This window comes from Lissotriton vulgaris, chromosome 2_1, assembly GCF_964263255.1.
Source record: "Lissotriton vulgaris chromosome 2_1, aLisVul1.2, whole genome shotgun sequence".
Classification (NCBI taxonomy): Eukaryota; Metazoa; Chordata; class Amphibia; order Caudata; family Salamandridae; genus Lissotriton; species Lissotriton vulgaris.
Genome location: NC_141687.1, coordinates 1831621569 through 1831647707, shown reverse-complemented (window position 1 = coordinate 1831647707; position 26139 = coordinate 1831621569). Strand labels below are relative to the sequence as shown.

At 47.6% G+C, this 26139-nt stretch overlaps 2 protein-coding genes across 5 annotated transcripts in view; both read left to right on the top strand.

The window, feature by feature from the left end:
- Positions 1-26139, top strand: part of CORO2B (coronin 2B) — a 581091-nt gene that overhangs the window by 551366 nt on the left and 3586 nt on the right. For all 4 annotated transcript variants that reach the window (XM_086957966.1, XM_086957970.1, XM_086957968.1 and 1 more), the window contains 2 exons: positions 933-1045; positions 3669-3759. In XM_086957966.1, the coding sequence (XP_086814092.1) occupies positions 933-1045; positions 3669-3759 (204 nt within the window). The remainder of the gene's footprint in view (positions 1-932; positions 1046-3668; positions 3760-26139) is intronic.
- Positions 11155-12000, top strand: LOC147733354 (uncharacterized). The gene has a single exon (XM_086957971.1). The coding sequence runs from the start codon at positions 11155-11157 to the stop codon at positions 11998-12000; it is 846 nt and encodes a 281-aa protein (XP_086814097.1).

Sequence of the window (26139 nt, the reverse complement as noted above, 5' to 3'; positions counted from 1 at the left end):
ATCGTTTTTAATTCTTTAGCATTGTTCAGCTATATAACCCTGGCACAAAGGTGATTCATTAAAGCCTTTGTTTCCCTCTTAACAGCCAGAAGTTCTTTCCTCACAACACCATCTCTGCATTGGAACAACCTATGCGAAAATGGAAAGCCTTCATCATCCTCCTGTCACTAGCAGTCCAAGGCATTCCTTAGTCTTAAAGTAGCTGGCTTTTAGGACACTCCACCTTTCATGTTCCTGATTAGTTTAGCAGCTCCATAAATTCCTTCGAGCAAGTTCTGGCATATTCTTGTTATTGAGCAGATTTGTGTACATTTTGATTCAAGTGGAGGTATTTGTTGTTTTGTGTATGAATTCAGTGCTTAATTTGAGCTGGTGGTTTCTGGTGCTGCCACAAACACCTAATTGTTAACACTGACACTTGTGACAGTTTGCCCCAAGTTGGCACTGTCTCGCTAATTTAGAGATGAACACAACAACAGTTAATTATGAATTCAATATTCATTAAAAATGACTATTTCCTGCCGCTCAAGCCATTCTTAAAGCTCTGGGAGCCTGAATTAATCCAAATTGTCACACCTGTAGGAGTCATCATTGGCAGCATACCAGTGGCTAAGTAGGGTGCAAGCTGCATTAACCTCTTGACGAGAGCCCTGGCACTTATTATTATGCTTTTTTTTTTACAATATAGCACTGGTGTAGGTACTGGTTAATTATATTTTTATTTGTGGCAGCTAGATATAGTTTAATAGGTTGGAGTGGGAGAAGGCCAGATATCCTTCGGTTGCTTTCCATCGAGTAACCAGTGATTCTTTAATAATTCTTGGTATCTAGTCTGAGATTGTTGGTGGAAGCTTCCTTGCTTTTGTGGAATTGATACACACCCTTTAATTGCTCATGAGATTCTGTGGCGTACCTTGTCTCTATCTACCTAGGGGTCATGCCCAAGCACGGACTGGATGTATCCGCATGTGAGGTATTCCGATTCTACAAGCTCATCACCCTGCGAGGAATTATCGAGCCTATCTCCATGATTGTGCCAAGGAGGGTAAGAAACCAGTAATCTTTCAAAGTCATGTAAACATGCCATTGTATGTGCCAAGGAGAGTGAGTACCTAGGAACTTGGGGAGCTGAATTCATTGAGGAGCACGGAGTGGCCAGATCCTCTGCTTGTGTAGCATCTAAAGGTGGCATGGCGAGATGATTCTGATCTCTGTCATGTGGTGGTCCTGGGGTCTGTTGACTGCGGCAGATTCATGAGCTTGGCTAGATCATTTATGAACAAGGAGCATGTCAGATGGGATTGTCGTTCCAAGGTTTGGCTGCCAGGTGTGAAAAAGAGCGCTGACTGCTGTTGCTTCAGTGAATTCGGGGTGTGTCTGGGAGGAAGAGAGAGGCAGATCATAAATGTCTGGTCAGTTGATGGAAAGTCATGCGTTTGTTGATGTATGCTGTTCCTTCTTTGTGCAGGGCTATGTTTGAGTGAGTCAACATCTTGAACTCGCATCTCTTCTGGACTGGGAGCCATTGTAACTTCTTCAGGTGGTTTGTGATGTGGGTCTGTCTGGGGAGATCAAGGATGAGTCTTGCTGCTGACTTTTGTGTAGTCTTTAGTCTCTTCAGGAGGCGTGTGGTGATTCTTACGTAGAGTAATATAGCTTGCTGGTGACTAGGGCCTGCATGCCAGTCCTGGTGTTGACTGGGAGCCACCTGAATATCTTACAGAGCATGCATAGGGTGTGGAAGCAGGTGGATGGTACTGTGTTTACCTGTTTTTTCATATATATCTAGCTGTCTAAGATGATGCCAAGGTTACAGGCGTGGTCTGTCGGGCGGGAGATGGGCAGAGTGCAGAAGGCCACCATGCTTTGTTCCATTACGAGGTGTTTCTCCCAAAGATGAGGACTCCGTCTTGGCTGAGTTGAGCTGGAGACAGTTGTCCTTCATCTAGCAGCTGTGAAGTTGGTTCTGGTGGTGGAAGGGTCTTCTAACAGCAAGAGGATGAGTCCATGCGATCTGATGGTGTTGGCCAACAGGGTTATGTATGTGTTGAAGAGGGTGCGGTTGAGAGATGATCCATGGGGGACGCCTGGGTTCTTCCAGTGAGGTAAGAGATGGTCCATTTTAGGATGTCTCCCTGTATTCCGTTGTGGTGGAGTTTGTTGATGAAGAGGTGATGAGAGACGGATGATAGGTCCAGATTGATGAGGGCTACTGTTTCGTCATGGTCCACGAAGGCCCTGATGTCGTCATTTGCTGCGATCAGGGCTGTCTCAGTGCTGTGGTTGGCTCAAAATCCAGATTGGGAGTGGTCCAGGAGGTTGTTATGTTCCAGGTGTTCGGTGAGATGCTTGTCCTTGGAAAGGCGAGTCAGGAGGTGGGCCGGTAGTTTTTCGGTTCTGCTGGGTCGGTGGATGGTTTCTTCAGGAGGGGCCTCACTTGAGCGTGTCTCCAGCCCTCCGGGAAGGAGGCCAGGGTGATGGAGGTGTCAGAAAGTCTTGATCTCATTGCCATTCGTCTTGTTCCTGAGGTTGAATACATGGTGCTCCTTAGTCCACTAAGTTCATAATGGAGATTGTGGCTTGAGTTGTGAGAGGGTCCCAATGGGTGAGCAGGTGTTCGGGGTTTGTGTTCACGGATGTGAGCAGGCTGATGCTATTGGTGGTGCGGGTGGGAGGGGGGGTTGGGGTATGAAGTGTTCGCATGTGACAGATCTTGTCGTCGAAGAAGTCAGCCAGGGTGTCGCACAGTTCGTGGGCGGAGGCAATGTCGTTCTCAGCTGCTGCAGGGTTGGAGAACTCCTTTATGATGGTGAAGATCTCCTTGCTGTGGTTTGTACCGACTTCTATGTGGTCTGCTAGGGCGCTCTTCTTTGTTTCTTTCAGGAGGTGGTGGTAATTGTTGAGTGCTGGTTTAAAGGTGGTATGGTTTCCTGTCTCTTTGCTGGTGTCATTTCCTTTCAAGTTGCAAACAGTGATATTTGCTGGATTTAAGCTCCGCTGTGAACCCGCTGGTTCTTCTGGTGTATCATTTGGATTTGGCTGGGTTGACAGGGATATTGTGTCAGCACATTCTATGATCCACTGGGAGAAGTTGTTCGTGGCCTGGTCTGGGTTGGATGTTGCGTCTGGGAGGTGGGGGTTCAGAGCGTTGTTCCACTGGTCTTCTGATATATTTCTCCAGTTTCTGTGTGTGGAGCTGGGGGGGGGGGGGGGTTTGGTGCCGATGTTGGTAGGTTCTGAGATGGTGAAGTGAATGCTGTAGTGGTTGGTCCAAGTGAGCTGTGAGACATGGTTGTACTTGATTCTGTTACTGGACATGAAAATGGGGTTGAGAGTGTGTCCTGCAGTGTAGGTGGGGTTGGTGACAAGTTGCTTGAGGTCGATGTTGCTCATGCTTTCCAGGAGGAAGGTTATGTAGATGTCGCTGGGGTTGTCGGGTGGAAGTAAAGATCCTCTAGAAGAATGTAGTGTTTGGAGTCCTTGATGATCAGAGAGATGATGTCAAGGATGGGGTTGGAGAAGCTGGGCCATGGTCCTGGTGCCTCTGATGGTGTCACATGCTTAATTCACTCACCATAAATGCCCATATCTTGATGGAGTGCTAGTGTTTTTGCATTTTGGTTTAATGTCAATGTGTAGAACTCTAATTAAATGTCTTTTCCCCTCAGTCAGAAACCTACCAAGAAGATATCTACCCCATGACTCCTGGGCTTGAGCCAGCCCTAAATCCTGATGAATGGCTGAGCGGCATCAACAAAGGTAAAGGGGATATTCTGCTTGTGAAGTGCTATGCTCGTTATTGGCTCAGCTACTGTCGGAGAAAGGGAAGTGGTAGGATGTGGTGTGTTGGTGTGTGTGATGGCTACTTAACAAAAAACGATATTGACAAATATAACCTTATATTTGCAGACAGATTAAGGGATCCAGACTCACTAATGGCCTTTCTGGAAAAAATGCATTATAGATGTGCCCTATTCTGCTTTTAAATTTTCCTGCCACTTTACACCCCCACCTCCCTTACCACCCATACATTTTATTTTCATTTCTGTGTTGCCAGTTCTAGTAAAACAAAAACTTAAACTACTGTCTCTTGCAATTCCTGATGTTTCGAAATTGTGATAACGTTTTTCATATGTTTCCCATTTGGATTTTTAAATAATAGCACATGCTCTGGGATTTATTTGTCAATTTTTATTTGTCAATTTTAAATGATTGATCATTCATTAATTAAGTCATTCACTAAATAAGGAATTTGTCAGTTTTTCTCCAATTTAGCATTCAGCAAGTTGGTTTTCCATCCATTTTTGTTAGTCATGTGTAATATGTTACATTGTGTGTATTTGTAAAGTGCACTATCACCCACAAGGGTATCCTGGCACTGAGGAGATGTGTGTGCTTATCCCCGCCAATAGTATATTGGTTAATTGAAAAGTCAGGTATTCAGCTTCTTGCCAAATGCAAAAAAGAAGAGGAGGCTCTGATGTGGAGTGGGAGGCCGTTCCATGCTTTAAGAGTGTTGTAAGAGAATGCCCATCCTAATCTGGTCCTGTGTATGTATGGGATGTGTAACAGTAGGAGTTCTGTGGAGCTGAGGTGTCTGGGTGGTTGGTGGAAGAAGATGCAACTTTTCAGGTGTGTGGGGTCTAAGTTGTGTAGTGCTTTGTATGTGGGTGTGAGGAGTTTGAAATGTGGATTGGAGCCAGTGGAGCTCACTTAAATGTGGTGTGACGTGAGTTCTGTGCGGGAGGTTAACTATGAGTCTGGCTGCCAATGAGTTGTTTGGCGATCCCAGTGTAGAGTGTATTCCCATAGTTATCTATCTTAAATTGTGTATTTAATCCTGAAGGGTGCTGTCCAATTTCAAAGTCTAGTATGCCAAGGAAGTAGGGTTTCCTTACTTTCTTTGTTAGGTTCGTATAGGGATTACGTTCCTGGTTCTAGCACCTTCTATTTGGACTTAAACACAGTACTTAAATAGAGGTGCAAACGCTTTGCCTTAATCCCTATAAAATTTGTTTTTCTTATTCCCATTGTCCAACTTGCTGGGGACTGGGACGTGATTGACAGTTTTTCTAGTGTTGCTTCAGAGCCATTTTAAAATCTTCATTGTCATTTTCAGGGTGTGGACACAGGATGCAGTGATGGCGTTGAATTGTGCTGTCATGTCCAATTTCCTGCTGATGAATATTTCTGGCATGAGCTCTAGGGGTGTGTGTTTGGGGTGTGTGTAAGTGTGTGTGTGTGTGTATGTGTACACGTGTGTGTATGAGTTAAGCCAGCTACCAGTTGGAGTCCCATCCAGCCTCCGCCTCTCTTCTTGAATTGTGCAAGAAGCTGAAGGCCTGGCATAGGTAGGGCTAGGCGCACACACCTACTTATTGTCAGAATACCCTCACAGGTGATAGTGCGCCTTACATAATACAATGTTACGTAACATCTGAAAAAAACAAGTTAGTGTTAGGTTCCTTACCTTAGAATATCCCCAAGCGTCAGACTGGATTCGGAAAGTTTTGCGTAGCAGTACCCCTGCGCGTCGGTAGGCGTCGTCTAGGCTCCGCGTCCGTTGTCGGCGACGTGATTGCCAGGATGATGTCGGAGGATTTAGATGCAGCCCTCACACGCTGGCGTCAGTTCTTCTTTTTTCCGCGCCAGCAAGCGCAGATTCGGGAAAAGCAGTACTCTAGTCAATTTTTGACTAAATTCTTTGATCTCTTTTGGATCTTCTAGAGTCGATACCTCGATTCCCTGTGCCGATAGGGATGCCCGGGTTCAAACCCTGTGACGATTGTAACCGCTTGATGTCGGTTACCGACCCCCACCATCGGTACCTTTACTGTCTTGGGCCCGACCACGATGACAAGTTGCTCCCCGACTGCCGGCTTTGACGTCATAAGCTAGGCGGGAGCGGTCCCGTATGCGCCTCCAGCTCCGGCAGTCGGCCCGCGCCGCTTGAGGTCCCCATCCAGGAGGAGGTCGAGGGACCGGTCGCGGGGCCACAGTCCTCAAACATTCGAGACATTTTGAATACCAACATAGTAATCAATTTTTGGAGACGATGGCGGTCTCAGTCATACCCTCCCTCAGAAGGTCAGAGGATTATTAATTTATCTGATTTTGCTGGCCAAAAGGGAGGTGTGCAAGAAGTGGAAGGATCCCCTACCGCCGCAAAGGGAAGATCGGCTTAAAGCCGCATTCTCTATGGCCCGTTTAGACTATGATGGTGTGGAAGACAAGACAGTGAACATTTGGCACCCCTTTGTGAACTGGGGCAAGAATCTAAGATTAACTTAATATAAATGGTCTAATGATTACACCAAGGTCCCTTACGAAGATGGGGGATCGGTCGGACGACCCAAGCGAGTGCGGTAAGCCGTGGGGCCCACAGATCATGAAGGCGGCTTCATAAGACCCGCAGAGGCTTGAAAGGTGAGATGAGGTCCAAAAAAATATATTTTTTTTAAAAAATCAAAGCTCGGCGAGTCGACACCACTCGTCAGGCTCCAAGTCCTCAGGTAAGTCGAGGCACAAGAAGTCGAAGACGCGACATCGCTCTTCTGACTACCCCCCAACGCTCGTGCGACGTGGCCAGCTCCACACCCGCCGGTCCCTGGGCTGCACGCGACGCCGGAGAAGATCAGCGCCTTCCTCATGGCCATGAGGTCATGCTTCCCTCCGTCAGAGCCCGCCGAGGTGCCTTCGGGCCCTGCGGGTCCATCTGGGAGCCCAAGTGGGCTAGCGGCTCCGGCCCCGGCACTGTCGGGTGCTTCGGCCCCGGCGCCATCGACAACTCCGGTCCCGACGCCGCAGGGCTCCTCAGGATCTAGGCCTGGATCCGTGACTACGTCGTTCGACCTTACTACCCCTCCGCCGGTGCCGTCACCAAGGGTGTCGCCCCCGGCGTCGTCCCTGATCCCATCCCTGGTCCGGATCCGGTCTCGGACCGGCGCTGCCCGGCGCCGTCTTCGACGCTGATCGGTGAGCCCTTCACCGACGACCCGGCTCCATCATTTATTCCTGACTATCAGGAGATGGATGACGAGGGGTATTGGGAGGGGTCTGAGGCACTGCAGTGCCAGTTGAGCCAGGACTGGGCAGACGAGCTGGGGGAGGCCAGTGGTCTGGACACTTCGCCCGACACTGGATTTGTCTCCCCTCCTTCCGTGGCTACGGAGGAGGGGGCTGCTTACAGCGTGGTGTTGACTAGGGCAGCCAAGGCCTTGGCTCTTAAGCTCCCAGTCACGACCGTGAGGACTAACCTCCTCACTGAGATGCTCAAACGGCAGGCAAGCTCCTCTGAGCCTCTCCTTCCGTTTAACGAAGCTCTCACTGACGTTCTGATGGGCACCTGGTCCAAGCCCTCTACAGGCCTCCCTGTAGATCGGAACGTGGCCCGACGCCAACGCCCGGCTCCAGGCAACCCCAGCTTCCTGTCCGTTCACCCAAGAAGGGCAAAGGAGGCCTACGCCCTATCTTGGACCTTCGGAGCGTCAATGGCTTCCCCTGGAAGAAAAAGTTCAAGATGCTGAATTTGGCTCAGGTCCTAGCTGCCCTGGATCCAAAAGACTGGATGGTAGCGTTGGACTTGCAGGACGCATATTTCCACATCCCCGTCCTGCCGGCCCACCGGCGTTACCTGCGGTTCACGGTAGGCCACCAGCACTTTCAGTTTACCGTGCTCCCCTTCGGCCTTACCAGCGCCCCATGGGTGTTCACGAAAGTGATGGCAGTGGTCGCAGCTCATCTGCACAGATAGGGGGTTTTACTCTTCCCCTATCTCGACAACTGGTTGTTGAAAGCGGGCTCGCCCCAGACAGTCATCTCTCACCTCAAGACTACGGCCGACCGCCTGCACTCGCTGGGGTTCTCCATCAGTGTGCCGAAGCCACACCTGTGCCCCTCTCAGAAGCTCCTTTTCATCGGAGCGGTTCAGGACTCAGCGCAGTTTCGGGTTTATCCCCCATAACAGTGGGTTCGGGATATTCAGGCGCTGATTCCGATATTTCAGCCTTTCTCCCGAGTCTCAGTCAGGTTGACGCTGCGGCTCCTGGGGCTGATGGCCTCCTGCATCCTTCTGGTGCATCACGCCCGGTGGCAGATGCGTGCTCTGCAGTGGGATCTGAAGCTTCAGTGGGCACAGCATCAGGGCAACCTGTCAGACCACGTCCGGATCTCGGAGGGCACTGCAAGACAGTTGCAGTGGTAGCACATGAACCACGATTGGGTCAGCAGCAGATCTATCTCCCTACCTCAACCGGAGCACGTAGTGGTGACTTATGCGTCCCTCCTGGGATGGGGGGCCACATGGGAGAGAGGGAGATTAGAGGCCTCTGGACTCCGGCAGAGTCCAGGCTCCACATCAACCTTCTGGAGCTGCGGGCGATCCGGCTTGCATTGAAGGCATTCCTTCCCTCTGTCCGAGGAAGTGTAGTGCAGGTGTTCACGGACAACACCACTGCCATGTGGTACTGCAACAAACAGGGCGGGGTAGGGTCGTGGACCCTTTGTCAGGAGGCTCTACGCCTCTGGCAATGGCTGCAACACCAGGGGTGGTTCAACATCTGGCAGGTTCCCTGAACGCCAGGGCGGACGAACTCAGCCGCCGGTGCATGATGGATCACGAATGGCGTCTGAACTCTGACTTGGCGCAAGGCCTCTTTCAGCAGTGGGAAGAGCCTTGGTTAGATCTATTCGCCACCGAAGAGAACGCGCAATGTCATCAGTTCTGCGGGTTGGAATTTCGAAGGCGGCACTCGCTCTGAGACACTTTTCGTCGCAGGTGGAGCTGAGGTCTGTTGTATGCCTTTCCACCTATACCACTTCTGCCCAGAGTGCTGAAGAAGATCAGGCGCGACCGGGCCCAAGTCATCCTTGTGGCTCCGGACTGGGCACGAAGATACTGGTATCCCGAGCTACTCAGCATGTCAGTCGATTCCCCCGATTCGTCTGCCTCTTCGGGAGGACCTTCTGTCGCAACAGCACAGGCGGTCCTCCACCCGAAACTGTCCAGCCTCCACCTCCATGCGTGGAGATTGAGCGGCGGCAGTTGAGAACATTTGACTTGCCTCCTGAAGTCTGTGATCTGATTCTGGCAGCCAGGCGTCCCTCCACAAAATCGGTATACGCCTGCAGGTGGAACAAATTTGTGGCATGGTGCACAGCAAAGGCTGGGATCCACTTTCTGCCCCCCTTTCTGAGGTTCTCCTCTTCCTCTTTTCTCTTGCCAAGCAGGGCTCTGTTCTGGGCACTCATAAGGGCTACCTCTCTGCCATTTCATCCTTCTTGAGGCTTCCTGTTCAGCCTTCTCTTTTCAAGTCCCCTTTTGTAAATCGATTCTTGAAAGGCATCACACACATGTTTCCTCCTGTTCCTTTCGTGATGCCTCAGTCGGACTTGAACCTTGTTCTAACTTATCTGATGTGCGCTCCTTTCGAGCCACTTCACAATTGCCCTCTTCGTCCTCTGGGCGGCATCTAAATACTCGGACGACGTCATCCTGGCTATCACAAGGCCGACGACGGACGCGGAGCCGCAGACAACGCCTACCGACGCGAAGGGGTACTGCTACGCAAAACTTTCCGGATCCAGTCTGACGCCTGGGGATATTCTAAGGTAAGGAATCTAACACTAACTACTATGTTCGAGGCATATGGGCTGCAGATGGTACATTATGAATAGATCGCCATCTGGTGTTGGGCTCGGATGATTGCACTTGTTTTTCTCTTGGAGAGTCTTTTGTAGATTGGTGACTCCTCCTTTGGTTGCTAGTGCGCATGGGCATCGGCTCCATCCTCAGATTGTTTTTTTCCGCCATCGGGTTCGGATGAGGATCGAAGCGCTCCAGATCGACTTCGGGAAGAAGTGATATTTCGGCGCGTATTCCCTTTCCAATTCGACGGTATTGTTATCGAACACGATTTCATTTCCATTCCGACGCGTTTCGACTCCAACATCAAAGAAAAACTTTGGTCTACGTCGACGAACGAGAGGCCTTTCTCGACGTGGTCAAGTCCGGAGTCCATGGAAAGGACTCCATTTAAGAAATGTCCAACGTGTGGTGCTAAGTTCCCACACAAGGACCTACACGAGGTGTGCAACCTCTGTCTATCACCTGAACACGAATCCAGGGATTGCAAAGCCTGCGCAGCATTCTCCTCCAAGTCTACAATTAGAACCCGTCAAGCTCAAAGACAGGAGGTTTCGAGAATGCAGTCGGAGGCGATCCCGGAGCTGTTCGAAGACCAGCACCTCGAAGAGGAAGAGGATCATGAAGAACAGTCGGGGTCGGAAGTGGACGAGTTGGATGTCGAGGAATTCGACGTTCAACAAACCGTGAGTGACGACGTCCCCTTACCAAAGAACTGACCCCGTGCGGTAACGACCCCGCCTTCGAGCCCGGTCAAACCGCTGAAAAAAGTTTCCGACGCCCCGCCTTCGGGCCCAGCAACGAAACAGAAACTCTTGGTCTCCCACCATGTCGGATCCGAGAAACGGTCGACATCGACTTCGACACCGAAGCTTCATGCAAGGGAAAGCTCGGCATCGAAACATTCCATGTCGAAACCGAAACATGCTTTGACGTCGAAGACTCACTCGACACCAAAAAAATCGGTACCGACACAGGAGCAGCAAACAGATCCAAAACGAAAGACTTTGTTTATCGATCCACAAACTGGCAAAGTAGTGACAAAATCACAGAAAAAGAGGAAGAATGAACAGCTAGATGACAAAGCTCCTCATACTAAGAAGAGAACAATGGGGACAAATACAACTCCTCCTCCTTCTCCTCGGCCTAGAGTCACACCCTCTTCTCCTATTCCTCACACTATGCCAATTATTCCTCCACCTTCTACACCAAGACCATCTACACCTCAAACAGATGTAGACAGTGATACAGGGGAGGGAGAACCTCATGGGGATGATGACACTATCCCAGATGAGGAAGACCCATGGGAGAATTAGGATGCAGGGTCAGATGATAACGACCCACATTTATATCCCTCAAAACCTTCACCACCTGATGATAACACAGGTTTTGTACAGCTGATTAATAGGGCAGCAAAATATCATAAGGAAGATCTACATACAGAACCTCAAGTAGAGGATTTCCTATTAGAAACACTACCTACTGCACAAAGAACATCAGGCACTCTACCTATGCTGAAGGGTCTTCTCAGTCACACAGCAGACATATTCAAAGACACTGTGAGGGCTAGGGTGTTAAACCCAAGAATTGATAAAAAATATAAGGCAGCTCCAAAGGACCCAATATTTATCAAGGGACAGATACCTCTGTACTCGCTTGTAGTTACAAACGCTCGCAAAAGAGCGAACTCATTATCTACGGGAGAAGCCCCTCCACCTGATAAGGAGTCAAAGTTAATTGATGCATCAGGCAAAAGAGTAGCATCACAAGCGGCAAACAGCTGGCGCATAGCCAATACACAAGCTTTACTTGCACGCTATGTTAGGGCGCATTATGATGAGTTAGAAAAGCTCATCACACATCTTCCTAAAGAACATCAGAATAGAGCAGATCAGCTTATACAGGAAGGAAAGATAATTATTAACACTTCCATTAAGTGCGCCCTAGATGCGGCAGACACTGCAGCAAGATCCATCAACACCAGTATCATGATAAGAAGACATGCATGGCTTAGGGTCTCAGGGTTCAAACAAGAAGTACAAACATCTTTATTGAACCAACCTTTTGATCAAAAGACACTTTTCGGCTCAGGTACAGATGAGACTTTAGAAAAGATGAAAAAGGACACAGAAACGGCTAAGTCAATGGGAGCATTACAACAGCCAACACAAAGAGGTTCCTTTCGTAGATCCACCTATAGAGGGGGCTCAAAAGGTACAGGAACAAGTCAGCAATCTACCTCTTTCACACCAACATCACCCAGAGGTAATTCAAGAGGCAGTTACAGAGGTAACAACAATAAGGGTAGAGGTCGCGGAAATAATAACAACCGCAACTCCCCAACCCCAAAACAGTGACTTAATACAACTTCCCCCAGACCACATAACACCGGTAGGGGGACGTCTATCACAGTTCCTACCTGTCTGGGAAAACATCACATCAGACAAGTGGGTGAGACAAATTATCCAACATGGTTATTGCCTAGAACTCACAGCTACCCCACCAAACATCCCCCCCAGACAGCGTCCAATGAGTCAAGACCATCTGACATTGTTAAAACAAGAAGTACTATCACTGTTACAAAAGCATGCCATAGAGAAGGTTCCAAAACATCAACAAGGGACAGGAGTATACTCTCTATACTTCCTAATCCCCAAAAAAGACGGGTCTCTAAGGCCAATCTTAGACCTCAGACCTCTCAATGCATACATAAACTCGGAACATTTCCACATGGTCACGCTCCAACAAGTACTTCCTTTACTGAAGAAAGGGGACTTTCTTTCTACACTGGATCTAAAAGACGCTTACTTTCACATCCCAATTCACAAAGCCCACAGGAAATACCTAAGGTTTGTAGTGGAAGGACAACATTATCAGTTCAAAGTCATTCCGTTTGGAGTCACAACGGCACCAAGGGTGTTCACAAAATGCCTAGCAGTGGTTGCAGCACACCTAAGACAACAAATACATGTCTTCCCTTACTTGGACGATTGGCTAATAAAGGCCAAGTCACAAGAAGAATGTCTTCACAACACACAGAAGACCATTCAAGTGCTGCACCACCTAGGGTTTACGGTGAACTACAAAAAATCCCACCTACAACCAAACAAGATTCAACAATACCTAGGGGCTACTATGGACACAGAAAGAGCCAAAGCATACCCCAATTGAATCTGGATACAGACAATGGTCACGCTGATACAAAGATTTCAACCACAACACTCACTACCAGCACAAATGTTTATGCAGCTGTTAGGCATGATATCCTCCTGCATACTGCTAATACCATATGCCAGACTACAAATGCGTCCACTACAGGAGTGTCTAGCGACACAGTGGAATCAGGCTCAAGGTCAGATTACAGATCTGGTGTTGGTAGACGACCGTACGCATCGCTCTCTGAAGTGGTGGAACACAACAAACATTTCCAAGGGACGGTCGTTCCTAGAACCGATTCCACATGTGATACTGACAGCGGATGCATCGCTCACCGGATGGGGAGCACATATGGACAAATACACAGTACAGGGGAAATGGAGTGTGCAGCAAAAGAGACTGCACATCAATTACTTGGAACTACTAGCAGTATTTCTAGCATTAAAAAGTTTCCAAATGCAAATAACCAACAAGGCAATCCTGATCAGAACAGACAACATGACTGCAATGTATTATATTCAAAAACAGGGGGGGACACACTCTCTCCAACTATCCAGACTAGCACAGGACATTTGGAGATGGGCATTCCTCAAAAGATCTATCTGTTAGCAGAACACCTATCAGGAGTTCAGAATCAGATAGCAGACATCCTAAGCAGAGAGTCAGAACAAGTACACGAATGAGAGCTGCACGACCAGATACTGCAGCCATTCTTCCAAAGATGGGGGCAACCAGAGATAGATCTGTTTGCCACTCATCAGAACGCAAAATGCCAAAACTTCGCATCCAGGTACCCACACCACCGGTCCCAGGGCAATGCACTATGGATAAATTGGTCCAACAAATTTGCTTACGCTTTTCCCCCTCTCCCACTAATTCCATTAGTGGTTCGGAAACTGCAGCAGCATTCAATGACAATGATACTAGTAGCACCCACGTGGGCAAGACAACCGTGGTTCACCACGCTACTGCAACTCTCACAGGTGCCACATCAAAAGCTAAAATTATTACCCATGCACCTTACACAGAGCCATGGAGAAATAATGCACCCAGATCCCAAACAATTGAACCTAGCGATCTGGCTCCTGAGGTCATAGAGTTTGGATATTTAGATTTACCTCCAGAATGTATGGAAATCTTTAAACAAGCAAGACGTCCTACCACCAGAGCATGCTATGCAGCAAAATGGAAAAGGTTTGCTGTATACTGTAACAGTAATCACATCAACCCTCTGGACGCATCCACTAAACAGATTATTTGCTATTTACTACACTTGCAGCAATGTAACTTAGCATATACCTCTATCAGAGTTCATCTCGCAGCTATAGCGGCGTATCTACAAAACAGACAACATCTTTCCCTGTTTAAAGTACCAGCAATTAAAGCTTTCATGGAAGGACTCAGAAGAGTGATTCCACCAAGACTGCCACCTTCCCTCGTCTGGAATCTCTTACCAGACTAATGGGACCACCCTTTGAACCTATGCATAGGTGTGAAATACAATTCCTCACATGGAAGGTGGCCTTCCTCATAGCCATCACTTCACTCAGAAGAGTAAGTGAATTGCAAGCGTTTACAATTCAAGAACCATTCATGCAGTTACACCAAAACAAAGTGGTTCTTAGAACAAACCCAAAATTCTTGCCTAAAGTAATTTCAGCATTCCACATCAATCAGTCAGTGGAACTACCGGTCTTCTTTCCAAAACCACAGACGGTAGCAGAAAGAGCCCTACATACATTGGATGTCAGAAGGGCAATATTGTACTATATAGAAAGAACACAAACTTTCAGAAAGACAAAACAGCTATTTGTGGCGTTTTCTCCTACACATAAGGGCAATCCCATCTCTAAAGCAGGCATTGCCAGATGGATTGTAAAATGTATACAAATATGCTACTTAAAAGCAAAGAGGACATTAGATGTTCCTCCTAGAGCTCACTCTACACGTAAACTAGGAGCATCTATGGCATTCTTGGGAAACATTCCACTAGATGACATATGCAAAGCAGCTACCTGGGTTACACCGCATACCTTCACAAAGCACTATTGTGTAGATGTGCACACAACACAACAAGCTAGAGTGGGACAAGCTGTATTAAGAACTTTATTTCAGACTGTTGCAACAGACACTGGTGACCACCGCTAGGGAGAGAACTGCTGTATAGTCTATTCATAATGTACCATCTGCAGCCCATATGCCTCGAACGGAATATGCTACTTACCAGTATGCATCTGTTCTTGGCATAGAGGGCTGCAGAGTGGTACATGCCCTCCCAACCTCCCCGGAAACCTGTGTCTGTTCCAACACTATCTTATTTAGATACACTTACATGGGCATTTCTATCTGTATTCTATCACACTACTTCATCTAACCCTACTATGGCAAACCAATCTAAGGATGGAGCCGATGCCCATGCGCACTAGCAACCAAAGGAGGAGTCACCAATCTACAAAAGACTCTCCAAGAGAAAAACAAGTGCAATCATCCGAGCCCAACACCAGATGGCGATCTATTTATAATGTACGACTCTGCAGCCCTCTATGCCAAGAACAGATGCATACTGGTAAGTAGCATATTCCTTCTTACAGATCTATCGTTACCGAAGGTAAGTAACTTGTGCATTGTGAGGTGTCCTTGCCGAACATTACTACTTCCGTCTTGTCCACGTAGAGCTTGAGACAGTTGGATTACATCCAGTTTGCAACTTCAGTTATGTAGGTGGTGAATTTGGTTCTTGTGTTGGGGGTCTTGTCTGAGAGGGATAGTGCGAATTGTGTGCCATTGGTTTAGGAAAGGATGTTGATTTGTGTGTGGATGATGTTGGCTAGAGGGATCATGTATGCTTTGAAGAGTGTGGCGCTGAGCAATGAAACTTATGGCACTACACAACTGTGTTTGTGGGCTTCCGAAGAGTAAGATGCCAGGCTGTGAGCTTGTTTTTTATTTGTTAAGAAGGAGCAGATCCAGTAGAGAACTTGTCCATGGATACCAATCTTGTGTAGGCGCCTGATGAGAATGGAGTGTGATACCATGTCAAATGCTGCAGAGGTATCCACAAGAATGAGGGTTGCCGTGTCCCTTCTATCCAGATCATGCGGATGTCTGTGGCTGCAATGAGTGCCATAGTGTGGTTGGCCCTGAATCCAGACGGAATCAGCTGGTGATGGCTGAGGTGGTCGTGAGGCGTCATTGATTACTTTCTCTAACACCTTTGCTGGGTATTGTAGGCTGGAGATGGGCCTGTAGTTAGGGAGCGTGTCTGGGTCAGTGGATGGTTTCTTGGCATGACTGTGTCATGTTTCTAGATGTCCCGGAATGTGATTCGATGAAGGCATTGAGGATCGGTGTTGGTGCTTTGATGATTTGCTGGAGCAAGGATCAGATGGGTCCCCAAGTGGAGGGTCTTCCTGGTAGCATGATTTCGATGGTGCTGACAGAGGGCCACGAGGTCTGGGTTCGTTCTTTGGTCGTGATGGAAAGCTGAGTTGCAACAGTGATGGCATACGGTTGGGGGTCGAAGTTGTTTGCTAAAGATTTTGTTACAGAAGAATGACAAGAGCTTTTGCAAATGTCTTGTGAGGGTGTGATGTTGCTGGAGGCAGCAGGAGGCGCTGTGAAATCTGTGATAATGACGAATATTTCCTTGCTGCTGTTAGTGCTGGTGACAAACAGATCTGCAAGAGTTGTGGATTTGGTGTTCCATATCTGCTGCTGGGAGCACCTTAGGTCTTATTTGAAGATGTCGTTATCTGTGGTGCCTTGACTTATTCTCCTTTTGCCCTCCAGCTGCTTGCAGTGGCGTTTCATCAGCCAGAGTTCCTCTGTGTACCAGTTGCCCTGCAGTTGGGCTTTTGCCCTTGGGTTGCACTTAAGGGGAGCCAGGTTGTTGCCTCATGCTGTAACCCAGCTGTTACTGGGCTTAATGTCTTTTGGCATGTCGCTGGTTTGCTCAGGCCAATACGTAGGGAGGCCAGAAGCCCGCTCCTCCTCTGTGATGCCTTTCCAGCTAAAGCAAGAGGTTCTGGTGGTGGTGGATCTGTGGTGGTGCAGGATGGACAAGCTTCAACCAATGATGGCATGGTCTGTCTAGGTCCTAGTTGCTGGCTTGCTGACTGTGATGTTGTTGATGAAAGAGAACAAATCGGGTTCAATAGGTGTCTGGAAGTATGGGTGGGTTTTCTGTGTGAGGCCAAGGTTTCTTAAGTTTTCTAGAAGGGCCGATGAGTTTGGATCGGTGCGGTCCCCCAGGTAAAAGTTAAGGTCTCTGGAGAGGATGAAGGTGCTGGCTGGATGATAAGCAGTGCGACGAAGTCCCTGATGTTGGTAGCGAAATTGGTGTGGGGTCCTGATTGTTTGTATACGAGGGTTCATGTGTGGCACACGTATGTTCACGTTTTATAGGATAAGATTAAGGGTATGTTGAATGGAACACCCATCACTTTGCTCATTCCGTAGATATGAATTTCTTTGAAGTGCATTAAGTGCCATATGATGTAAACGTTTTGTAAATATGATGTTGCATGGTACCTCAGACCAGTGGGTACTCTTTCATTCACAGGGGGGTAAAGGCCTCAAAATCCATGCCTCGCCACAACATCCCACTCCACTATCTCGTACTCGGAGATGAATACCTTCAACTGCTCAAAGAAGAGGTGCAGTGCTCTAAGCCAAATATGCCATTGAGCTGGTGCCCCCACAAAAGTGTGGTAAAGGAGTGAACTTCCACTACTTCCTGACCCAAAAAAAGGATGGCTCCTTAAGAGTGATCCTTGACTTAAGGCCCCTCAACTAGTACATCCTGTCAGAACATTTCCATATGATTACCCCACAGTACATCACAGTACATCTGATAGAGCGACTTTATGTCTGCGTTGAACCTGAAAGAAACCTACTTCCACATCCCCATTCATCCAGCTCACCGCTTCGCTTCACGGTAAGTGGGCAACATAACCAGCTCAAAGAACTGACTTCTGATGTCAGTACTGTCCCAAGTCTTTTCACAAAAATGTTGCTAGTGGTTGCCGTGCAGCTGTCCGGAAACGCCACTCATGGCTTTCCCTATCAAGATGGCTGGCTGAATAAATGCAGCATCAAACAAAAATGCCTAGCACACATTTAAACAGAGGTGTCCCTACTCCACAGTCTGGGGTGCACCTTCAATGTGATAAAAATCCCATCTACAACACTAAGAGAATAAAACCTTTTGCAGGTTCACCCTCAATGCTATTACCCTCAATGCTTATACAAGGAAAGCATACCCCAACCAAGAGAGAGTGATGCATTTTAAAGGTTGCTTTAAAACAGGACGCCCTCTTGCTGTAGGAACAATAATGAAGTTGCAGGAAATTATGGTATTATGCATCACCACTGTGCTGCACACCAGATTGCTTAAGGGCCCATGCCAAGAACGCTTTGTGAGGCAATGGTCACAAGTGGAGGGTAAATTTCCCCAGCTATCTTCACTGGCACTGTAGATTTAGCATTGATCAATTCTCAGCTACATACATTTGTTAGCCGAACACTTGCCAGGGGTGAAACAGGATTTGGGGAGCTGCTAAACAGGACACATCAACAAGTACATGAATGGGAACTGAACTCCGAATTTCTACGCAATTACTCCAGCAAGTGGCGCACTCCGTCCATCAACCTGTTCGCCACCCCTGATAATGCAAAATGTCAAAGCTTCACCTCAAAGTGTCCACAGTTCTTGGGTAATGCACTATGGATCAATTGGTCTGTAATATTTGCTTTCACCGTTCTATCATCCTGTAGGTAGTCAGGAAAGTTTGCCTTTTATCCATAACCCTCATCCTAATGATGCCAACTTGAGGCAGGCAACTCTGGTTCCCCAATGTCCTGGAGATGTCAATCAGCCCGCACAAGATGAGGCTTGACCTCCTAGTCCAATATTATTATTATTATTATTATTATTATTATTATTACTGAGTTTTATATAGCGCGTGGTTACCCTTGGGCATCCCAGCGCTCATCCAGGTAACATACCATAACAGGAAAAAAGCATTAAGCAGGGAACAAGTGAGTCTTTAAAAATTTGCGAAATCGCAGAGTGCTAGTTTCGGAACGCAGGGCCAGTGGGAGAGAGTTCCATAACATTGCCACGTTAACGGAGAATCTTCTCCCACCGGACCTGGCCCTCCTGACTCTCGCGACTTGCAGAAGATATTGGTGGTCCGAGCGAAGGGCGCGGGGAGCTTTATATGGTTGAACCATTTCCCGAAGGATGGGTGGCCCTTTCCCCTGTAGTATTTTATGGGCCATGCAGAGTGACTTAAACTTCACCCTCTCTCTGACAGGGAGCCAGTGAAGCACCTTCAGCGCAGGACGGGCTGATTGACGCCTGGGAATGTCTGTCAGCAGCCTTGCAGCCGCCTTCTGCACTTGCTGCAGTTTGTTTAGGGTTGATTCCGGAGCCCCCAGAAACAACGCATAGCTGTAATCCAGCCGTGAGATGATTAGCCCCAGGATTAGTAATCTCCTGGAGGTAATCGGAAGGAGGGGTAGGATCTTCCGGGCAGACCGGAGCAGGCCAAAACACACACCTGCAGTCTTTTTGGCGTGTGACTTAAAGGAGAGGTCCTGCTCCAGCCACACCCCCAAGCTCTTAATCTCCTGTTTTGGGGTGGGTGGCACTCCGAGGCAGCTGGGCCAGCTGCTTGGGGACAGGGAAGATGGGGAGTTCCCCAACATCATCAGCTCAGTTTTTGAGCCGTTGAGCTTGAGTGCTGAGTTACACATCCAAGTGAAGATCTTAGCTAGGCATGTGTGCAGCACGTCGGGTTTGTTCACCGACTGGGGAGCCCTACCACCAACTGGGTATCGTCAGCATAACTGATGATTTTAATACCCAGAGGTAGAACCACACTCTCCAGTGGGGCCATATAAACGTTGAACAATGTGGGGCTCAATGATGAGCCCTGTGGCACACCACACTGGAGGGGGACTGGTGTTGATTTCTCCTGACCTTCCCAGACCTCGAACGTCCGATCTTTGAGAAAAGGTGCGAGCCATTTCAGGGCCATCCCGGAGACCCCCACCTCTGACAGCCGCTGGAGTAACACCTGATGGTCTACAGTGTCAAACGCCGCACTAAGGTCCAGGAGGATCACTGCCACCGATCCCCCTGAATCCAAAATGCTCCTGGCGTTCTCTACGACTGCCAGCAGGGCAGTGTCCGTCCCCTGGCCAGGGCGAAAACCCGTTTGGGAGTCGCCCAGGAGGGAGTTGGATTCTAGAAAACCCGAGAGGCGCCTGTTCACAAGTTTCTCCGCTACCTTGCTAAGGCCCGGGAGCAGGGAAATAGGCCTAAAGTTGGCAAGGTTGGCGGGATCCAGGCTGGGCTGCTTCAGGAGGGCCTTAACTACCGCTCCCTTCCAACTGGGGGGCACCACTCCTTGAGTGAAGGATAGATTTATAAGATCTGTCACTGGGCCGCCGATGGTAGAGGCTACCTGCTTTAGATGTTTCATCGGTACCGGGTCTCTCGGAGACCCACTTTTCACAGTCGACAAGACCTCAAGAGTTTCGTCCACGGTGACTGGTCCAAAGGAGACCAACTCTACTGTCCTCACCCTGGACTGTGAACCTGGGTCGGAAACAGAAGATGACTCCTGAGTTGGCTGAGGGAGGGATACCAGGATGTTCTCTATCTTGGATTTGAAGAAAGCGGCTAGTTCTAAGCATTTCTCCCGCGGGTTATCGTGAGTAACCGGAGGTTCAGGGGCTTTCAAAAGGTCTCTGATGACATTAAACGACTCTTTCGAGGAGTTGGAGGAGTGAACTATTCTCTCCTCAAAGAACTTCGATTTTGCTGACCGGATGGCGTATTTATATATAGTGAGAGCCGCCCGGTATTCCTTCCGGCTTACTTCACCCAGGTCCTTCCTCCAAATCCGCTCCCGCTTCTTACAACCCCTCCTCAGTGTACGCAGCTCTGGCGTGTACCAGGGGGCTGAGCCCACTCTCCTACCCTTCGTAGGTAGTCTTTTCATGGGGAGAATAGCGTCGAGCAAATTAGTCAGCCAGGTATTAACATTTGCATCAGCCTCCGATGGGTCAAGGCCGGGGGTGGGGCGAGACGCCTCCAAGTATGCCGCCCAGGTGTCCACTGGTAACCTAGACCAAGTTCTTTTCACAGTGTATGTTCTAGATGTTAAAGCCACTGGGCCGTCAAACTGCCACAGTGATGGAATCATAAAGTGGTCTGTCCAGGGCAAAGCCAGTGCAGGCAATACTTTGAGGCGAGATGAATTCGAGAAGATAGGGTCTAACAAGTGTCCCTTCTCATGTGTCGCACCAGAGTTAACCAAATAGATCTCGAACGCTTTCAAGTCACCCATCAGGTCTACTCCCAAAGAGTCGTGGGGGTCATCAAAATGAATGTTAAAATCACCCAGTGCCACGAAGTTGGCTGTGGAAGAGGCGAGGAGCGCAACCGTCTCCACAAAGGAGTTGAGGAAGTTAGCCACGATCCCAGGTGGACGGTAAACAAGGAGGCCCGCCAGGGATGCGGTGGGCGACGCACGTATAGAGAACTGACAGCTCTCACAGTCACTCATCCCACCGTCCTGTACCTTACAGGTAAGTGTATTCCTGTAAAGGATGGCAATACCACCTCCCCGTCCCACAGGCCTATCAAGGCGAGATATGAGAAAGCCAGGTGGAAGAGCTGCGACCATGTCCGGACCTGAGCAGGAAGAAATCCATGTTTCCGTAAGAAACAACACATTCAGATTATGGCAAAACAAATTACCTAGATGCCAAACAGTTCACCGGACCAATCTGGCACCTGTGGAACTCGAATTCCAGTGACTGAAGGTCACAGGGGAGTACATGCTCATTATCAGCAAGGTACATAGTCCTACTACACATGCCTGTTATTCAGCAAAATCAAAATGGTTTTTCCACTATTGCATAGACCTCGCACTCAAGGTCTCAGTTCAGCATAATATTTGGTATCTGCTTCACCCTCAAAAGGCTGGGCTCCCATACACTTCCATCTTTCTACAATTGATGTCAATCACAGCATGCTTGCAAAATAAGCAACACATGTCCCTTTTTATAAAATCCCTGGGGCTAAAGTTTTTATGGAGGGCCTTATTTATTTATTTATTTATTTATTTATGGCACTTATAGAGCGTGCTGATACCAAACGGTGTCCTGGCGCTGTAGTGATAGCTCCCCTAGCCATGAAACCTGTTATTGATTGGTAAACAGCCGCGTTTTTAGCTTTTTCCGGAAGGCCAACAGATCCGTGACCTGACTCAATGCAATTGGTAAAGCATTCCAAGCAGTGGCTGCCCCCAGATCAAAACTTCTGCCCCCCAGCATGCTTTCCTGCTACGTGGGGTCCTGATCAGCCCTTAACTGGCAGACCTAAGCTGTCTGTTCCGACTGTACCACTAGAAGTGCTGTTGTAGGAACGAAGGACCACGTCCATGAATCGCCTTAAAGACAATGCACAGGGATTTGAAGGTTATCAGTTTCCGCACTGGGAGCCAGTGCAGCTTCACCAGTTCCCGGGAAACGGAAGCAAATTTAGGGATGCCTGAGACCAAACGGGCTGCAGCGTTCTGCAAAACCTGCAGTTTATTGAGCAGCCCCTGTTGGGCCCCCAAAAATAGGCTGTCACAATAGTCAAGGCGGGAGAGCACAAGGGCTGTCACCACCGTTATCCTACTCTCCTCTGGCAAGAAGGGGAGGATCTTCCGGATGATTTTAAGAGACCAATGGATGCAGGAGGTCAGTGCGTTTACCTGGGGTTTAAATGAGAGCTTGTCATCAATCAGAACTCCCAAGTTTTTCACCTTTGTGTCAGGAGTGGGAAGAGTCCCCATCCCTTCAGGCCACCATTTGGGACTCCAAAAGGTGGCATCGGAGCCTAAGAGTACCACCTCAGTTTTAGAGGAGTTCAGTTTTAGGCAGTTTCTGGCCATCCAGGAGCTGACCGCTGCCATGCATTCCTGAAAATTGGAGGCCACGCCATCGTCTGTCCCTGGGAGCAGTGATACCACAATCTGTGTATCATCTGCGTAAGATGTTAGTTTGAACCCGTATGCCCGGATGATCGGGGCAAGCGAGGAGACATAGATATTAAAGAGGGTGGGGCTTAGGGAGGATCCCTGTTTAAACCCCCCCCTCCCTACCCTCCCCCCCCCCCCCCATCGGCAGCTTGAAAGGTCTTGACTCAAACTCCCCCAAGGTCACCACCTGAACTCTGTCAGTCAGAAAGGCTTTCAGGATGCTGAGGGCCTTCCCCTGGATCCCACCATCCTTAGAAGGCTTATACCTCCCAAAACGCCCCCTGCCGATGTCTGCAACTTAAACATAGTTCTCACTTAGTCCACCCTTTGAACCACTACACTCATGTTTTGTCCAGTTGCTGCCATGAAATTTGGGCTTCTTAATATCAATCACCTCTCCCAGACACACCAGTGAACTTCAAGCTTTAACAATAAAGCGTCTTTCATTTAGGTGCACTAAGACAGTGCTTTTTAGAACCAATTCTTATCCAGAGAAGTGTCACCCTTACACATTAACCAAACCTTTGAGCTGTCCCCGTTCTTTCCACACTCTGGGCCGATTGTGGAAAAAGCTTTACACACAGTAGATGTTAAAAGAGCGCTCATGTATTACATCAACAGGACTAAGTCCTTGAGTAAGACAAAACTGTTGGTAGCCTTTGCTAAGCCTCACCAGGGACAATCATCTCTACAGTAGGCATAGCGAGATGGATTGTCAAATGCATACAAACCTGTCATAACAAATTGATAAGAGGCACTATAATCACAATCAGTAGAGAGATGAAGTTTCCACAGTTTTAGTCCATAGTTCCCACCTTAAACAGGATATTTCTTTATTCTTTTTTCAAATTCAATATTCTCCTTTGTTAGGCATACAGAGGCAGCCAACGCTTTTCGCCCATAAACAAGCGCTTCTTCAGGGCACTATTGCAAATGAGTAAGAGTCAACCAATGTGGAACACGCCAAATCCCTGCCACAACTCCACAGTTCTACTTTAAACTTTTTATTAGGTCATCCTGTAGTTACGCAAGTATAGTGGTCATATTTTGGTTATACACGATAACACCACACAGTCAATAAAAAAGGATCAGCGTTAATGAGGGAGCAGCCATAGTCTCAATGCCAATTATCAAGTATATTTCTGGAAAGGGAGTGAAAGACATGCGACGACCCAGATGGCTCAAACCTAATGAAGGAACCGTTTGAACTATGGACTAAAATTGTTGAAACCCAGTCTCTCTACTGATTGTGATTATATTGCCTCATCAATATGTTATAATTGTTTCCAATGTATGACCATGTGGCAGCTGGTCATTTGAGGTGGTGCAGTATTTTCTACCTAGCTGCCATTCTTTGTTCTCAGTTTGCATTCAAACCTATTCTGCGAAGGCCAAGCACACAAGTGTGCCTCACAGAGTGCATTTCATATGCAAAAGGGTGCCACATGGCCTTTTTAAACAATATGTGTTGAGCAGACATTTGCAAAGCAGCTGCATGGTAAACTCTGTGCATGTTCATAGTAGGGCCAACCCCCTGCAGCACAAACCCTTTGGCTGCCAGTTTGCAGTACACATTATGGATCAGGGAAGGAAGGGCACTGTCTGCAGTTAAGGTAATATTTTGTCCATAAATTAATGCTGTGCAACCTTGCATTTATGGTTAATTAATTGAAAGCCTTTATTATTAGGTTGAGCGATCTAAGTAAATGTAGTAAGCTCTGACTGCACTACTGACAGTGGTTCCAGTGTAAAAATGTGTTCACATGTTTTCAAAGTTTAGCAATATGAGGCTATGTATAATGCTCCGAGAATGCTCTCTGATTTGATGCAAATATTTGTAGAAGCTGGAAATAAAGATTGAAGATTATTTGCTTCCAAAATAAAATGTTCATAAAAAATGAAAGCAGGGAAAAAAACATTTATCTAGACTACTGGAAATTTCAGCTCCCATTTATTTGCAGCATCATTCAGTAATGCATGTTGGTGCATGCTAGTATTTCACAAAAATATTCATAATGGAAATTGAGTGTAACCAGTTTTAATAAGATCATGGGAAACATAAATAAGCATTGGCAAAGCCAGTAGGTCTGAAATTGGCAGTCCGCTTTTCAGTTTTATCAATGTGTGAATTGTTTTAACATAGTTTTTATAAACCCTTATTGGTGTGGGATCTGCTGGGCCCTCACCATTATAGCAAACATTGGCAAAAGAAAAATTGTTTTTGGTCTCAAACAGCACACACTGCCACAGTAGTACCGGCACTGAAAATAACTAATTTGTGTTCTGATATGCTCCTTGTGAAAGAGCAGAATGCTGTCACTCACTGCGAAGCCAGCCGATACAGAGAGAGAGACATACTTTTAATAAACGCAAAAGGTCATGGTCAATGTCAGACCAAATTAGGGGCCCAATTATTAAAGAAGGTCTCAAAAGTGCACCCATTGTATATGTACTTGCATAAAGTGCAGCTATCCAGCTTTCGGAAATTCCCAAGAATTTACACAAGTAGGACAAGAAATAGTACTCCTAGAAATTATTTGTGTACTGCATGAGCAAATATGCATGTGTAGATATGCTCAAGCAATAATCTGTGTATTTGCAAGTACACTTTGCCTCCAACCATTTTTTTCCCAACTCTGGATGAAGGTTTACGTCTGCCATTGTCAGGAGCACATTTCCAACATTTCTCAGTGTGGGAACAGATTAGAGGAGAGTTGTTGAAAACCCTTAAAACATGCAAGTTAGTAGCTGTGCATAGACTCAAAAGGTCATTCTAACCCTGGAACTATTGCTTACCACTACCTTCAGCCCCAGTATGTAGAGCTGCGGTAATGTGGCAACATAAAGGAATTGCAAGTATTCAAACACTACTATGGTATGAGCCCTGGCACAATCAGAGAGGCTATATCAGAGCTCTTATATAATGAGATTGCTGCCATAATTTGTCGCCGCATGACATGGCACCAACCAAAGGAAAAGTGGAATTTGTTACAAGACAAGCAGATTTATGAAGCAACCTGCCCCATGGTCAAGTAGATATTCTATTAAATTCCACACCCCTGGAGTTGGTAATAATTCATAATCCGCCTAATGATGGATCTACATTGTGGATATTTCCTGTAATCACAAGCATTGATTACTTCTGTTCGATTTTGGAGGACATGTTAGGCTCATTCCAATTAGCTTCTAAAATGGAAAGTGAGTGGCAGAAGCATTGTTAGAGGTTGGGAATGTCTCAGATGGGCACAGACCTAATGGAGGGACCTAGAGCAATGTTGACAGACTACAAACTAAGCG

Coding starts and splice junctions, on each gene's coding strand:
- LOC147733354 (XM_086957971.1), top strand. CDS start 11,155: ATGCTGAAGGGTCTTCTCAGTCACACAGCAGACATATTCAAAGACACT.